We start from the raw sequence: 16,498 nt of genomic DNA, 5'->3' as shown, positions 1-16,498 counted from the left end.
ATTGACAGCGTTTTGAAATAAGCCCATGTAAAGGCGCATTTGCAGATTTATAAACCTCTTCGCAACAAAAAGTCACTGAAGCAGTGTTCGATAAAATAGAATACGGGAGGTTACAGGTGAAACTCAGAAAATTAGAATATCGTGGAAAAGTTCATTTATTTCAGTAATTCAACTTAAAAGGTGAAACTATTATATGAGATAGACTCATGACATGCAAAGCGAGATATGTCAAATCTTTATTTGTTATTGTGATGATCATTGCGTACAGCTGATGAAAACCCCAAATTAACGATCTCAGAAAATTAGAATATTAACTGAAATCAGCAAAACAAGGACTGCAAATAGAGAAATATTGGACCTCTGAGAAGTAGAAGCATGCACATGTACTCAGTACTTGGTTTGGGCCCCTTTTGCATCATTTACTGCCTCAATGCAGTGTGGCATGGATGCTATCAGCCTGTGGTGTTATGGAACACCAGGATGCTTCAATAGCAGCCTTCAGCTCTTCTGCATTGCTTGGTCTCATGTCTCTCATCTTTCTCTTGGCAGTGCCCCATAGATTCTCTACGGGGTTCAGGTCAGATGAGTTTGCTGGCCGATCAAACACAGTAATCCCATGGGCATTGAACCAGGTTTTGGTACTTATGGCAGTGTGGGCAGGTGCCAAAGTCCTGCTGGAAAATGAAGTCAGCATCCCCATAAAGCTCGTCTGCGGAAGGAAGCATGAAGTGCTCCAAAATCTCTTGGTAGACGGCTGCGTTGACTCTGGACTTAATGAAGCACAGTGGACCAACACCAGCTGATGACAGGGCTCCCCAGATCAACACAGACTGTGGAAACTTCACACTGGACTTCAAGCATTCTTCCTCCAGACTCTGGGTCCTTGGTTTCCAAATGAGATGCAAAAGCTGCTCTCATCAGAAAAGAGATTTGATCCTGTTTCCGCTGCTCCTTGCCGGGGCGGACTAGGGGCCCCGGGGCCCCTTCCAGCTCCACCTGGCCTTTCCCGGAGGATGCAGCACCTTCTCCCCCTCGCTTGCCGGGCGGGGCCCCTTGCCTCCGCAGTCCTTCCTGCGACACGGAACAAACTACAGTTCCCAGGAGCAGCGGGGGGGGGGGCGGGTCGTGCTTGACGCGCGTCCTCGAGAGAAAGTGCCGACGGAGTGCCGGAAGTTGTGGCCGCGCGTGCGACTCTGCCCTTTCTTGGCTCTCCCTCCCGCCCGGAAGCGCCTCCTCGGCGGGGCTCCCTCGGCGCGGCTCCATGGCGGGGCCCGGCCGCCCTCCCGCCGCGGGCGAAGCCTCCTTCGGGCGCCAGCAGCCCCGGGCGGGCCCCGCCGGTAGGACTCTGAGCATGGGCAGAGCGCCTTGGGCGGGACTCCGGGAGAGAAGAGGGTCAGCAGCCGAGCTCGGAGGGCGGTGCTCCTGAGCGCGGGCAGAGCGCCTCCCTTGGAAGCGGCTCAGCCGGAGCTGCCTGGAGCGCTGCCTCGGCAAGACCAAGGAGGGTCTTGGTTGTAAAAAGCGCTTGAAAGGAAAGAGGCAGCCGAGGCTCCTGCGAGAGAGAGGAGGAGGAGGAAGTCCCCTCTGGACTAGTCCTTTGCTTTTGACTGCTTTTGTATTCCCAGGGAGTTAAAAGGGGCGTTATTTTCATTATTAACTAAATTAGTACAGCACCCTTCTTCCAAAACCCCAGGGCGGTTCTCCCCACTGAATCCCCACAACAGCAGCCCTGTGAGGTGGGTGAGGCTCCCCAGGCCATGCCCCTTGGGGACTCCACCAGAATCTCTCTCCAGGCCCGAGCCTGAAGCTCTGACTCATGGGTAGGCAACCTAAGGCCCAGGGGCCAGATCCGGCCCAGTCGCCTTCTAAATCCGCCCGCAGACAGTCCGGAAATCAGTGTGTTTTTACATGAGTAGAATGTGTGCTTTTATTTAAAATGCATCTCTGGGTTATTCGTTCATCCCCTCCCCCCAAAAAATAGTCCGGTCCCCCACAAGGTCTGAGGGACAGTGGACTGGCCCCTGCTCAAAAAGTTTGCTGACCCTTGCTCCAACTGCTAGGCGTCTCTCCTGTTTTTTCCAGGGGGAGCCATAAAAGTCGCCCCTTATCATAGTCAAGGCAGGTGTGTGTTTGCAGCTGCAAGCAAAATGAGCATCCCTGGGGTGGGGCTGGGCATTCCCCCCCCCCCAGTCCCAGATCTTCCCTCTTATTCCTTCCCCTGTTTGTAAGGCTTCCTTCCTTCCTTGGCTTCCTCCTCCAGTTGGATCTTCCATTGCACCTGAGGAGGAAGAGGCCAACCCCTTCTCCTTCAAGGAGTTTGTGCGGAGCAAGAACCAGTATTTGGCAGCCCCTGTCCTGGAGGAAGCAAAGGGGCTGAGCGGCGTTGCTCTGGCCTCCTCGGGGTCAAGCACCAGCAGCCCCAAGGTAAGGCCTGGGGGGCAAAGCAGGCGATGGGGGGCACTAGGAATCAAGGGGGCAAGTGGCTGAGTCCCCCCCCCCCGAGGAACCTCCCCCACCTCCCCGCACTCACGGGCCTCCCTCTTTCCTGCGCCACAGGTGGGAAGAGTAGTGGCTCTGCAGAGAGAAGGCTACTGGCGGAGGAAAGAGGGGGGGCGGGAGGAGAGACCTGCCCCAGGTGCCAAGGGGCTGCGCGGTGAGAGGGGGCGCTGCTGTCCTGCATGGCTCCTCCTTTCCCCCTCCTCCTCCAGCGGTGGGAAAGCTGTGCCTGTGCTGCCTGCACCCCCTCAGGCTCAGGCAGGCCCTTACAGCCCCCTCTGGGAGTCAAAGGCAGGGGAGAGGGGAGTGACACACACACACACACACACACACACACACGGTGTTTGGGAGCTGCAGCGGAGCCGCTTCTCTCTGGGCTGCTCTTAAGCAACTACAGTCAGGTATCCATGGGTTTCTTTTCCTGAGTGATGGGCTGCATTTTTGAAGTATCCCAAGGCTCTTCCTTAGGCTGAGAACAGATTTCGCCCCTTTGACATTTTAGGATTCCTCCAGGTTCTCACTCCTGGACGACAGCACCTCGTCCCCTGGGTCTTTGGATGTGGCCTTCCACAAGCTGTTTCCCCCGAACCCAATGGCAACTAACTCCTCGCTGGAGGATGAAGACGAGGACAGCGAATGGAGCAGCACCTACCAGCCATCAGCCGTTGAAGAGGCCCACCTGGGCAGGATGCCCAGCACCTCCCTGGACAGCACCCGTGACTCTCTCTGCTGCAATCCCTCTGACCTGTCTGAGCTCCAGAGGTTTACTCCGTGGAAGCTGGGGGCCAAGGAGGACCAGAGCTTGCCTGTGGATGGAGCTGCCAGGGGGGACAGCTTTTATCTGCCTCCTTGCCAGCCGACTTACGAAGAAGTGAGGAAGATGGGAATCTGAATTGTAGGCTGCTTGGGTCTCTTCCTAATGCTCCTCCTTCCACGTCTCCTGAATGAGCTGGGAGGCCAGGATTGCTCCCTGGCAAATGGGTCTGCTTCAAGGTTCTCAAGTCCCAGGCTGGGCAAAGGAAGGAAGTGTTCTGTAGCCCATCTTAATTCCTGCCACCCAATTTATTTTTGCCGCTGCCCCTGTTGGAGGCAGTAATGCTTCTGAGCTCTTGCTCCAGTCCTGTTTTGGGGCTTCTCGTTGCGGCATCTTGGTTGGCCACTGTGAGGACAGGAGGCGGGACCAGATGGGCTCCCTTTGGGCCATTCCAGCTTAGCTCTCCATATGAACATTTAGTGCAGGCATAGGCAAACTCGACCCTCCAGATGTTTTGGGACTACAACTCTCATCACCCCTAGCTAACAGGACCAGTGGTCAGGGATGATGGGACTTGTAGTCTCAAAACATCTGGAGGGCTGAGTTTGCCTATGCCTGGTTTAGTGGGATAGCAGGAGCCTCCCTGCCCAGGGGCAGTCTACCCCGGAATGCCAGCTGGTGGGAGCACAGCTGAAGAGTTGCTGTTGCACTCCGGCCCTGCTTGTGGGCTTTCCACTGGGGCCTCTGTGTAGGCTGGACCATATGGGCCCCCAGGGGCCTGTGTTCACCTCAGGCTTTTCGGGAGGAGCAGTATCTCCCTCCCATTAATTTTTTGTTTTATTCATATGCCTCTTGAATGTAACAAATCTTATGAGTAGCTTACAATAAACATTAAAATTATTAATAAGACTAGTATTTAAAAACATCAGAAGGTTATTATAATTAACAGTGAGAGTTGTTCCACTCCCCACTTCCCCCAAATCACACACACTTTTGAAACTCGCCCCAGGGACTGCTCAAAGGCTACTTTGAGGCCCTGTATCCCAGCCAGGAACCTGGTTGTGGAGAGATGGGGTTTTGGTGTCTTAAAGTAGGCTTGCCATACATCAGGAAAATTCCTGATATGTCTTGGTTTGTTTGAAATATGGCTACCCTAAAGGCACCTTCAACATCCTGACTTCATACTGGCCCTCTGGGCTCCATGAACTCTGGATTCTTCCTCGGTTCCTTTCCCCCCCTAATAATTCAAAATCCCTTTAATTTTGCAGACAGAGCAAACAGAGTCAAACCTGGGTCCTTGACCAAAAATTTGGATATTCATGTTTTTCTTTATCCCAAAATACACATTGTCTTAATCCAGTTTCATCCAAACAACTTTGCTACTGATATACGAGGCAAACATTTGTTCAATTAGGTATTTCTTTTGCTCTTCCTTTTGCAGTTAAAAGAAGAAAATTCCAAGTTTAGGAGTAAGATCAGCCATCTTCAAGCAGTTTCTGAGAGTCAGGCAGAGAGGTACACATACTGTGTTTCTTGCAAAAAAATTCCTCCAACATAGCTAAATAACAAGCCCTTAAAAAAACCCCAAAAACCCAAACCTCGAAAAGTATTTTTGTTATGACTTCAACAGTGAATCAGTCACTTGGATTCATTGATTAAGAATGCCTTTAAGTCATCTTAAAACGTGTTCCCAATCAATTGAGCAGCACATATAGTATTATTTTTAATATAAGTCCTTAATATTTGCACCTTCAATTTTTTTGAATCTCTTGAAGAGTCATTTTCTCTTGCCTTGAATGGGCCTGCGGGGGGGGGGGGAGAGTCATCTCTTCTGAGATGATGGCTTTCACACTTGCAAAGTATTGCTATGCTCTTGCAAATTTATACTAATTGAATTGGTCCTTTATCAGCTAAGGTGATTACTAAAATGGCCAATCCCACTGGGAGGCAGTGAGATGGGGGGGGGGGGCGCTAAGAGGCAAGGAGGAGGCAGCAAATCTGTTTTGTTTAAAAGCTTCAATTGTTAATTTGTTTTAAATAGCTTTAATTTGATTTTGAATGAAGGTGCAATAAATTGTTACTGTTTTGAACTTTTTTTGTGCTGTTACCTTAGTGCGCTGTGCAAACCACTATTCTGAATGATCCTGTTTATAGGGTAGGGGGCACCGAGGGGGGAGGAATATATGGAAGCAAGGAGGTGGTGGCCCCCAAAAGTTTGGGAATTGCTGAGCTAGGGACCCCCCCCCCAAAGGCAATGCTTGATTCCCTGCTGTTGCCTTTTGTAAACTAGAATCAAGCAGCTGGAAAGGACCCTGGAGGAGAGTCGGCGGAAAGAGGAGAAGGAGACGCGGGACTTGGAGGCGATGGTGCAGCAGGTGGAGGAGAACCTTGAGCTGATGGCGGTGAGTCTGGCCTGCCAGGGGAGGAAGACCGTGGCCCTCCCAGCCCTGGGATGGCTCTGTAATGGGCACTCTTCCCTGTGTCTCAACTGCTGAATAATATACCTGCTTTCTAGGGGACAGTGATCTCTGTTATCCTCAATTTGTTTCTGAGATCTCAGATGGAAGCAGATCTCTCTACCTGCCCCCTCCGCTTGACCCATCTCTTGGTGGTGGTGGGGCAATGGGCAGCTCCTCCCAGCAGCTCGTGGAGAGGCTGCCAGCCCCAAAGACCCTCCACAGGCCATCCCCAAATCAGCCTTACTTCCTGCCCCCTTGAGGGCTTCTGCCGGCCTGGACGGTGTCCTTGAGAGAAGGCTGCCTTCTGAGGGCCTGGAGAAAGATGCCAACTGCACAAAAGGTCAACTTTATCTCAGCTGCTCTGCACTCTTTCCTCTGGTCCTGCGTGTGGCCCCTGGAAAGCTGTGCGAAACGGGAATGTGATCCATGTGTAATGGAAGCTGACTCATAACAGCGAGCAGGTGGGGGGATTCTGCTCCTAGACTCTGGTGGGACGCTGCTCCCCCCCCCCCCGTGGAAAGCCCACAAGGAGGGCATGTGGCTCCAGGTGGCTGGTCGTGAGAGGCCTACTGCCTCTGACTGATAGCGGGACCTCAGGATCTCCCCGCCCCCCCCTTTTATTCTTCTGGCTCCAGTGACCAGCCCTGCTCTTCCCTATTCCAGAAACGGGCCATGAAGGCTGAAACCAGCACTGTGAAGCTGAAGCAGCACAACAGCCTCCTCCAGGTACGGCCTGGGGGCCTCCTCCGTTGGGTCTCCTTTTCTTCTCAGTCCTTTTAAAAGCCAAACATTTGTGTTTCTGAGCACCTGCTAAGGCAAAGCTGAGGAGGGTGGAGAGTTAAACTGGGGGACTCTCCCGCAAGAGGCCATGAGGGTCACCCACCTGGAGGGCTCCAAAAGAGGATTAGACCGATTCAGGGAGGAGGGGAGGACTAAGCTGGCTCCTAGCCAGGATGGCAGAGGCAGCTTCTGAATCCCAGTTGCTGGAAAGGGCGAGAGGGGAAAGTTGGCTCTTGCTTGCGGGTTTCCCATCATGAGCATTTGGCTGGCCCCTGTGAGAACAGGATGAGGAACCAGACGGGCCCCTGGCCTGACCCAGCCCCCAGGCGCTTCTCCTGTTCTGTTTATGAGGCTGAGGAGACGTTGCAGGTTGAAGGCGAGACACGGCTGAACTTTGCCAGGAAACTTGCCCAGACCACGTGTTGTGTGTGTGGCTAGCTACACGCCATAAATTCAAAGCACCTGGCTTCTCCCAAAGAATCCTGGGAAACGTAGTTTAAGGGTGCTGGGGGTTATAGTTCTTTGGGGTTAACTACAGTTCCCAGGATGCTTTGGGGGAAGCCAAGGGCTTTAAATACACGTTTTGGCAGAAAAAGCAGGGTGAAAAATGCTTTTTTAAAAAAAATAATTAACCTGCTTAGCAGACTTGCATTGTTTGCAATAACGTTCTCAACTAATCTTGCTTGCTGGCATCTCCAGGATCCTTTGAGCTAGCTCCTCTGTGCTTTTTATCCACATGTCTCTGTAGCTGGGGGTGGTGAGCCACTGATGTATCCCCCCCTCCTGTTTTTTACCTTAAAGGTTCAGGTGGAGAACTACAGGTTAGAAAATGAAGCCTTGAAATCTAGCCACTCGGCTAACCTGGCCATAGTGCAGCAAAATGCCAGTGCTGCCTTGCAGAATCTCCTCGCCGTCATCACAAAGTCCCAACCATCCATCAGGTACATTTCAACATCCGGCATCTGTAGATTAAAATCTACATGAACCCCAGTCAACTTGCAACTCAACGAGAGATAGATGAGCCATCTTGTGTGATGTAAACAAATGAGTTAAATGACGCAGTCCAGGCCTTGAGTTAGCACATCACACACACACACACACACACACACACACACACACACACATGCTCTGAGATAAGGTGCCAGGCAACATAACAACATCAGCGGTCAGTGGTATGACTTGCAGAGACATTCGCCCTCATTGTTTCAGGAATGAGAAGACAAGGATAACAGTCTCTAGGGCATTGCTTCTGTCTTCTCCTTGTCCGGTCCTGTTTCACTGAGTCTGTGAGGATGGGTTTTACTCAGTAGAATTCTCAGTAGAATACAGCTAGCATAGAATCATAGAATTGGAAGGGACCCTGAGGATCATCTAGTCCAACCCTCTGCAATGCAGGAGTATGCAGCTGTCCCATGCAGGGAGGGAACCTGCAACTTTGGCATTATCAGACCATGTGTTAACAGATCTCTCTGTCCACATGTATCTTTAATTCAGAGACCTAAAGAACTATACAGTACCATACTGGCCCAAATATAAGCCATACCCATAAATAAGCTGCACCTTTAAAATTTGGGGGGGGGGGGAGGAAAAAAAGACAATACCCGAATATAAGCCGCTCCCTTAAAATTGGGTTACAGGCTGAAAATTGCTGTGGTTGGTAGAATTGTAACTCTGAGCCAATTTAAGCCTTCGATCTTGCAAGCCAGCAAAAGTTACCAAACAATCACTGAAATCGCTATTCAGTTGCTACAATTCCGCAGGCACTCACACCTGTAAATGGCAAATGTAGAATAAAATCCTGTGGGTTAATTGCACAACAGTCTCAAGCTTGCAAATCGGCAATAAAAAAAATATTGTTCCATTTTACCGTATGTCTGTTTCAGCAGCAATATTGTAAAAGCCAATTTTTGTAAGGTAACGAATTTCAGCCACACTTTAACTTTTCACAGTCGGAATTTGGGAAAAAAAAGTGTGGCTTATATTCGGGCCAATACAGTAGTCAGTAGTGTTTAGATTCGTCTTGCGTGTGGAGACAAGAAACACTTGGTTCCTCTGAACTGTGTGGGAGAGGAGTTTTCCCCATAGCCGAGGCATCTCTGAAGACTCTGCTGGGCCTCCAGCACACAGCGAGAGATGTGATGAACTCCAGCCGACTTCCACAAGCCCCCAACAAGCCGCATCCTTGAAGACCCTGAAACTTCAAAGCAGCAGCCATGTGTTAAAAAGGTGAACAGGGTAGAAACTTAGGAAGCTGCCTTCTACAGAGTCAGAACCATTGGTCCATCTAACTTCGTATTGTCTACACTGACTGGCAGCAGCTCTCCAGAGTTTTAGGCAGGGGGTCTCCCGCAGATTCCATTGGAAATGGAACCCAGGACCTTCTGCGTGTGGAGCTACAACCCTTCCCCTGAAAACGAAGCATGGTTTCAGTCCTCAGCCCTTGCCATCAAGACAAACTTGGGAAGGGCTGTAGCTCATTGGGCAGAGGGCTAGTTTTGCAGGCAGACTCTCCCAAGTTCTGCCTCTGGCATTTTCCGGCCTCCTGTGTGAAATCCCACAGAGCCACGGATGTTCAGTGTGGACAAGTCCGAGTTGGGTGGAAACAGGGAGCCCAGCATTTTAAGTCCCGTTTGTGTCACTAGGTGAGTATTGTGTTTTTTTAATGATCTGTCTGCAACCGGTATGACATGCCAAAGCCTTGTAAGTACTTGCCCAGCTTTGAGGAGGAGGCCGGGGGGGGGGGGGGCTTGGACCCTGGCAGAGCCCCCCCCCCCCCAAGCCCTGCACTTCCCTTACCATTCAGGATGGGAGTTACCTGTATCTGTAATCGAAAGAGATGGAAGTAATAGCTTGGGCTTCTCTTGAATTGTGTGCTAGGAATGCAGCTCAGTCTCTGCTCCACTTTATCCAGGTTCCCCAAAGTTCACTCAGATGTCCATGTCTGCGTAGGCCAGCTTCTATTCTGAGCCAAATGCTTTCATGGCCTCCTTGAAAACCTGCCAAGGGTGCAGTTGGGGATAAGGGAGTTGCCAGTAAGCCCACTTATTGCTGTGCCAGGTTCAATAGGCCCAGGGTGCCTCAGGGAGCCCCTGAACTCTTCTATCCCAGACCTTTATGCCCCAGCTTGATCACCAAGATCATCTGCAGGAGGGCTGTTGGGCGTTCCTTAGTTGGTGAGGTTCATTTGACAGCAACAAGAAACTGAGCCTTTACTGTCTTTGGTCCAGTCCTGTGGTACTCTCTGCCACTGGAGATTCAGCAAGCCAACTTTTTCAATGCCAACTTTTAAACGCCTGCTGAAAACATTTTTGTTCTGTAGGCCTCCATGGACAATTTAGAATGCATCCTTCTACAATGGTTAATGGATGTTTGTTTTTAACTTTTTTGTGGTTTTTATTGTATGGTTTTATGTTTTTATTGCTGTAAACTGCTTTGATATATATCTTTATGATACAGTGGTCATACAAATATTGTTATAAATAAGTAATTCCTGGCCTAAGCAGTCACTCTCACATTCATCCCCCCCCCCCTTTCTTTCTAACAACCTCCTGCTTTCATTCCAGGCAGCTGCTCTCTGGCGCGAAAGAGCTGCAGGTGGTGGCTGAACTGCTGAAGTCACTGGACAAAATCTCCGAGATACCACAAGGGTCTTCCTAAACATTGTGGCACAGGACTTAAGCAAAGGCTTAATTGGGAATTGGGGTTTGAAAGGGGGGTGGAGGAAGCCCTTTTCCTGCCCAGGGGCTACAGGACCTTGTGAAGGATCATCATCGGTGGGGGCAAAGCCACCTGTGTGTCTACACACCTGTGCCCAACACCTCCAGATGTTTTTGATGCTGAGACACATCTTCTTCCTCACTGGTCTCTGCCATCACTCTCCGGTTCCTCACTGGGTGCACCTCCTGGCTCCTCTCTCATACCTTTGCATCTGCTTTTTCAGCTCTTGCCTCCCCCCTGCCCCCCCCCCGTGGGCTTCTCTTGTGACTGCAGTCTGCTTGCCTTTGTCACTGAATGCATCCTTATGTGTTTCTGGCTTCTAGTTAGAGATGACTGCTCGGTAAAGACCCAGCATGAAAACACTAAAACCTTTTAGAAATTCTGTACAGGCGACTCCCCGTTTACACGGGGGTAACGTTCTGGTCCCCTGCGCGCATAAGTGAAATGTGCAAAAATGGGGGGCACCGTGCTGCGACTTCAGCTTGCAAGGAGCTCTTTCCCAGACCCTAAAGAGGATGCCCTCTGGGCTCCAGGGAGTCTTTGTCGGCTGGAGGTGCATTGGGGTTTTGTAGAGGCTCTTCAGGTCTCTCCCCCATTGGGTTTTTGGTGCTACGCATATGCACAGTTGTGCATGAATTGAACACACTTAAATGGAGGGGGGGGTTCCTCTATTATAAAAATTACAGCTTGCAGCATTTAAAGAAAATCCTTCCTGGCAGAAAGAGACGCAAAGATAAAGTTACACAGCTTGTAAGCAATAGCTCAAAACATGACAATCACATAATCTGTTAAAATTGCAGGGGTTTAAAAGGCCTGGAAGAATTTTAAAAGATATATTTATATGGAAGATGCAGGGAAGGTGTCAGGCTTTGAAGAGAGGTTGGTAACCTTTTGCTTTAAAGGAGCAATGCAAGGGAGTTCCATTATCACATTTTTATATAGCAAAAGTTTTGGATTTAACAAACGCTTCTTGAATGCCTAATTCTGAAGCTTTCCTCCTATCCTTCTAGGATTAATAATAGCATTATTTTCAAAATAAAATCAATTTATAACTGCAGAGCACTCTTTTCTTTTCCTGTTTGGTTTTGCTATAATCACACACACCCTTTCACATCTTTCAGTTAGTAGGCAGGGTATATATACTCATAAGTGAATAAATTATGAGTGCAGATTCTAGCCCTTCCTGGAATATCTCCCCACACAGGAGCAGAGATCCAGGAGCAGGCTGCAGATGTTTCTCTTTGCCTTTTGGTTATATCCTCATTAATAGCTGCTGAAACCAGTGACACAAAAGCCATGTAAAAAGAAAAAAATTTAAAATCAGAGATGAGGTCTTAAAATATCTCAATTGCCTGCATGAGTTTTGTCGAATAGGAAAGCTTTTAGCAGACTGAAATTTTAAAATGGAAGCTGCCTATTGAATCGGGTCTGAAAGTCCTTAAAGGTCTACATTTAGGGAATTTAAAAAAACCTTGTTCTTCAGCCGAAAGAGGTTCCTGTTATGAGGCTGTAACGGATCATTAACAGTAAAAAATAAAAAATGACCAGAATAAAGGCATACTAGCCATTTGAAATGGTGCTCTTGTGCTCTAGTCATGTGCTTATGTTTATGTGGTTTTCCACATTTTGCCTCTTTGTCCCTTACAATTTTGTTGAAACTTTGGAAAGGTTTATCCAATATGGGAGACGGGAAGCTGCCTATAACAAGGCACAGGATGTTGTACCAGCAGAGAGGAGGACTCCGTGCTCAACCTTTGCACATCAGAGAAAAGGTGGACTCTCCAAACAGGCAGATCAGTCACTAACAGGCTTTATGCTTTTTATTGCAAGGCTGAAATAATGTGCAGACATGGCGTAATAAAGTAAGCTTGCACTATTTGTAAGGCACCATGTGAAGCACCGGCCACTACAAGAAATAGGATAAACCTTGCTTGCTTGGGATTCTTAATATTTGGTGGACCAGGATGCAAAACTGCTGGGCCATGTTCAGATTTCTGGATTTAATGCTGGATTACTCTTGACGATTGGGTTTTGCTGTAAAAAAACACCATTGCAGAGTACGAAAAAAAGGTCCATGAGGCCTCTGTTCTGGGGGTTTTCACCTTTCCAAGGCCATTTGCCTTTTTATCTGCTACTTTACCACCTGTCTCTCAAGCCACTTGTTTGCCTCCTTCTGGCAACTTCTGCAGCCTAGCTGGTGCCCTGAAGTGTAGGTGGGTTCCCACATGGCAAGACAGTGATAACAGCAAGAACCTTTATTGAACTACATAACTGGGAAACGGGCAAAGCAACTGCTTATATACATTTCTGAAAGCCTGGGCCACTCCCACCTCCAACGTGATTGGCTGCCTTAACTTCCAACCTGCGAATCACAACTCAAGAGTTCAAGGGCCAATGGCAGAGGCCCAAATCCTGAAAAGTTCTGTGATTGAACATCCTGTATGGAATCAGACGACAGCAGCTCCGAATCCTTAGTCCAGACTCAAGCTCAGGAAAACGGATCACCCAATACATAACATGCCCAATGTATTGATCTGCTTCCCTTTGGACCAGGTCAGAGGATCAAGAGAGATCTTGTCCTCTGGGCAGCCCAGGACCTCCAGGCACACAGCCCGGAGTCACCCCCGAAGGCGCACTCCATTGTCTCCTGAGACAGACGGATGCGAAGAGCCTCGGGGAAGAGGGAGACTCAGAATGGCTCTCCTTCCGTCCACACGAGACGTGAAGGCTACTCCAGCTCCGCACAACGAGGACAGCATTGTCATCTCCCCTGCTCGCTTCCTCCTCGGCACGTGTGGAGGGTCAGCACCCGTGTTGTGTTGGTGGTCCTCCCTGCCAGGAGAGAGCCCTGCTCCGAGCCGGCTTGCCTGGGGGGCTCCGGGACCAGCCCTGCTTTCAAGCGGGGGCGCCTCCCCCAGGAGGGAGACGGGCCTCCGAGCTGCCCCCCTTCCTCCGGCATCAATATTCAACACCCCCGCCCACCCCCCGCGCAGCATCGGTTGTTCTCGCGGACGCGCCCGTCTCCGCGTGGATGGAAGGCAGCCTGAGCCCGGAAGTGCCCGGCGCAGGGCGGGCCGGGACCCCTCTCCCTGTTTCGTAGCTCTGCGGCTCCCCCGGCCCCGCCCACCATCGGGCGGAAGTCGGCTTCGCCAGGAGGCCGCGTTGCCCGCAGCGCCCCCGTCCCGCGGCAGCGGTCCAGATCTGCTCTGCACTCTAGCGGACCCCTGCCTTGCATCCAGGAGAAGGAAAACCTCCGCTGCCTTGTGGCTCGATTCCTTGGCGAGAAAGGAAAAATCCACTGCCGTGCCAGATATCTTCAGGAGAAGGAAAGGCTCAGGAGTCAGTCAGGGTGGAGTGGAGTCCCGAAGGCTATTGGGCGGCGCCTCCTAGGCTTCCTCCTGGCAACTCCCGCAGCCCAGGTCACTCGGCAGCGCTGCTTATGCAGCAAAACAGCAGGGAAGGCAGCAGCTCTGAGTTACCATCTCTGCAGCCTCAGCAGGAGCTGTGATTCTCTTGCTGACTTCTTCACCCCCGGAGGTGACCTCCAGAGTCTCGCAAAACCTCTTCACTTTGAACTCCCCCCGCCCCGCCCTCCACGTTCATCAATAGACTAACTTTATATTGTTTCATTGGTAACATAAAAGGAAAAATAACTATCTTTCATACTTATTCTAAGCCAACCACAAAGGGTTTAGCTATGTAATGTTGAATGTTACCTGTTAAATCTGTTCTATCCTGTTTCCCCTTTGTTTTTGTTTTTATTAAAACCAGTTTATGATTCAAAAACTTACACATTGAACCATATGTTGTAGATATTATGGTAAATTTATTGTGCTATTTTTGTGACAAACAAATGACATAAGACATGGTCTATTTATTTTTATCATTTATTCCTATGATCCTTGTTTATAAAACTGGTTATTTAAAAAACCAAAAAAGGGATGGGGGAAAAGACCAGTCAAAGTTAGTAGTGGGATGGAACTTAGGTTAGTGAAACTAACTGTAATAATGTCTGGTATTCCACTACTTTCGGACCAGCCAGAAAAAGAGTTTGCTCAGCTTTTATATATAGCTCTCAAGAGGAGGTTTTCTAACGTTAGGATGATTAATTTTTAACAAGTGAGCCCAAAGAATAACTAGAAAGTGGGATTCATGCTGTGTCGCAAACTAGAATGATTGACTGTTTTAGTTTGCATTTGTTCACAAAATCAGGAAATTAAAAAAGATTTGTAATGCACAAGCTTGCATGATGGGAAATGTAAGCAAATTACTGAACAGCAGTTTCTGCCCTTTTGCATCTGTTGAAATATTTCTGCAGATGATGGCCACAGAGTGCTGCTTGCAAAATTAAAGAAACAGAAAGTTATGGCACAAGGCATATACTTTTGAGTGGACTTATCTTTTATTTTCTAATTTTAGTGCATGTGTGTGTGTACACACACACACACATAAGGAAGGTGGGTTCTCCACTGCTGCTGGTCATAATGTCAAAATGCAGCAGATGGCAGTACTGTACAAGGAAAACTCCAGCTGTGTAGCATGTTACATGGCTTGATATTCACAGGGGTTAAAGAGTGATGATGCCTCAAGCACCTGTGGTGTTACCCCGTGTGTTGATCTTGCAACAGTGTGTAGCATTCTACAAGTATAAATACCAATTTTAACGTACCACGTGACAAATACCAATTTTAACGTACCACGTGACTTTCACCTATTTGAAATGTCCCTTTAGATCTGTTCTACACCTTAGTCGCTTTCAAAGGGCTTGTCAAGATGTACCAAGGATGATCAGCTTCACCTCATTAGGGCTTCTGTGCTTCTGGACATTTCCTAGTGGAGGATTTTGACTGGTGCCGTGCGATGGCGGTATGGAGATTTGAAAACTACCTTTCTGTGAAGATGCACACAGGGGCACAAAAGTCCTCGTATTCGAAGGCGGACCACAGTGGCATTCTAAAGGCCAGTGTGTGACACAGGAAGAAATTGGATTTTGTTTCTTTAAAGCAGCGTTCTGGAGTTTGGTACTTGGGCAAGCATATGAGCATAGAAGAGGACTCCTGAACTACGATTCTAAACCATTGACAGCGTTTTGAAATAAGCCCATGAAAGGCGCATTTGCAGATTTATAAACCTCTTCGCAACAAAAAGCCACTGAAGCAGTGTTCGATAAAATAGAATACGGGAGGTTACAATTCAGTAAACGAGAGGCAATGAAATCAGTCCTACAATTCAGTGTCACTTGGGTAGGTTCTCTTTCTATTCGTTTATTATATTTCCTTGGTAGTGAGGGGGGTGCATGGTTGGTTATCTTTAGTTGGCGGAAGTGAGATTTGTTTGTATGGGGAGGTGATTGTTGGCTCAAGTGAGCCATCTTGCTTCGCATGCTGTGGGTGGGTTTTTGTCATTGACTTGCTGGGCTGTGTATGCAATACCAGGGAGATGGCATCTTCTTCTATTTTTCCCCGTGTCAATTTTAGTCTGTTGGTTAGCTTTTCTAGTAACCAGGCAGGGGATTTAAGCTTTTCCTTAATAACCTCTTTCTCTCTACAACTCTCCTTTCACAGGTTTCTGGAGATTTTTTTGCAAAAGAAACCACTCCCTGCCACCATTTCTGCACTGCAATGCTGCACTCAAGGCTGTTTGGCAGAGAAGTGGTTGCTGGTGTTTGTTGCATATGTTGGCATGCATGGACGTAGGCAGGGGGGGCAGCTGCTGCCCCTAAATAAATAAAATTCAATAAAAATACACAGCAAACTGAGGTTCTGCCCCGCTAACAAAAGTACTCCCCCAACTAAAAATCTGGCTAAGCCCATGTTGGCATGTGATAGTGTAGTTTTAGCTTACAATGCAAGTATGCAAGTATGAGCCTTCCTCAAGTGATCACGGAACTCTTCCATTTGTGTAAAGTTGGAATGCCCGCATGGATTCATGATCAGATGTCCTTGAATATCTTGTGAAGACTACCGTATTTTTCGCTCTATAGGATGCATAGGAGGGGGAGAACGGGGGGAGAATTCTTTCTTGTTCTCCTCCTCTAAAACAAGGAGCATTCAAGGTGCGTTCAAGAGCAGGTCGGGGAACAGCGCAAAGGCTGCGTGCAGCCTTGCCGCTGCCCCCTGAGCTTGTGGGGCTGGCTGTGGGGGGAAGCGCTGCTTTCCCCCACCGCCAGCCTCAAAGATCCCTGAAGCCTTTGGAGCGCAGCGGGACCCCGCACTGTGCTCCAAAGGCTTCGGGTTCCTTTCGCTGACCCAAAGCCTTTGGAGCGCAGTGCGAGTTCCCGCTGCAAAGGCTTGAG

At 49.2% G+C, this 16,498-nt stretch overlaps 1 protein-coding gene and 1 long non-coding RNA gene across 3 annotated transcripts; both read left to right on the top strand.

The window, feature by feature from the left end:
- The first annotated feature begins 1,205 nt into the window (after positions 1-1,205).
- Positions 1,206-11,260, top strand: LOC308459987 (endosome-associated-trafficking regulator 1-like). 2 transcript variants are annotated; one of them, XM_080975969.1, is made up of 8 exons: positions 1,206-1,337; positions 2,258-2,421; positions 2,996-3,364; positions 4,689-4,762; positions 5,538-5,649; positions 6,370-6,432; positions 7,288-7,427; positions 10,050-11,260. In XM_080975969.1, the coding sequence occupies exons 1-8, from the start codon at positions 1,262-1,264 to the stop codon at positions 10,141-10,143; spliced, it is 1,092 nt and encodes a 363-aa protein (XP_080832095.1). In that variant the 5' UTR covers positions 1,206-1,261; the 3' UTR covers positions 10,144-11,260. The 2 variants fall into 2 exon arrangements, with proteins under 2 accessions (XP_080832095.1, XP_080832096.1); XM_080975970.1 differs by lacking the exon at positions 7,288-7,427.
- A 2,138-nt stretch (positions 11,261-13,398) lies between these two features.
- LOC308460066 lies at positions 13,399-16,191 on the top strand. Its single transcript, XR_013978444.1, has 3 exons — positions 13,399-13,740; positions 14,936-15,446; positions 15,768-16,191. It is a non-coding gene; the product is annotated as an uncharacterized lncRNA (long non-coding RNA).
- The last annotated feature ends 307 nt before the right edge of the window (positions 16,192-16,498 follow it).

This window comes from Podarcis pityusensis (genome assembly GCF_964106645.2).
Source record: "Podarcis pityusensis genome assembly, chromosome: 12".
Taxonomy (NCBI): domain Eukaryota; kingdom Metazoa; phylum Chordata; class Lepidosauria; order Squamata; family Lacertidae; genus Podarcis; species Podarcis pityusensis.
The sequence above is the reverse complement of the archived record's forward strand: the minus strand, read 5'-3'. Positions and strand labels throughout refer to the sequence as shown.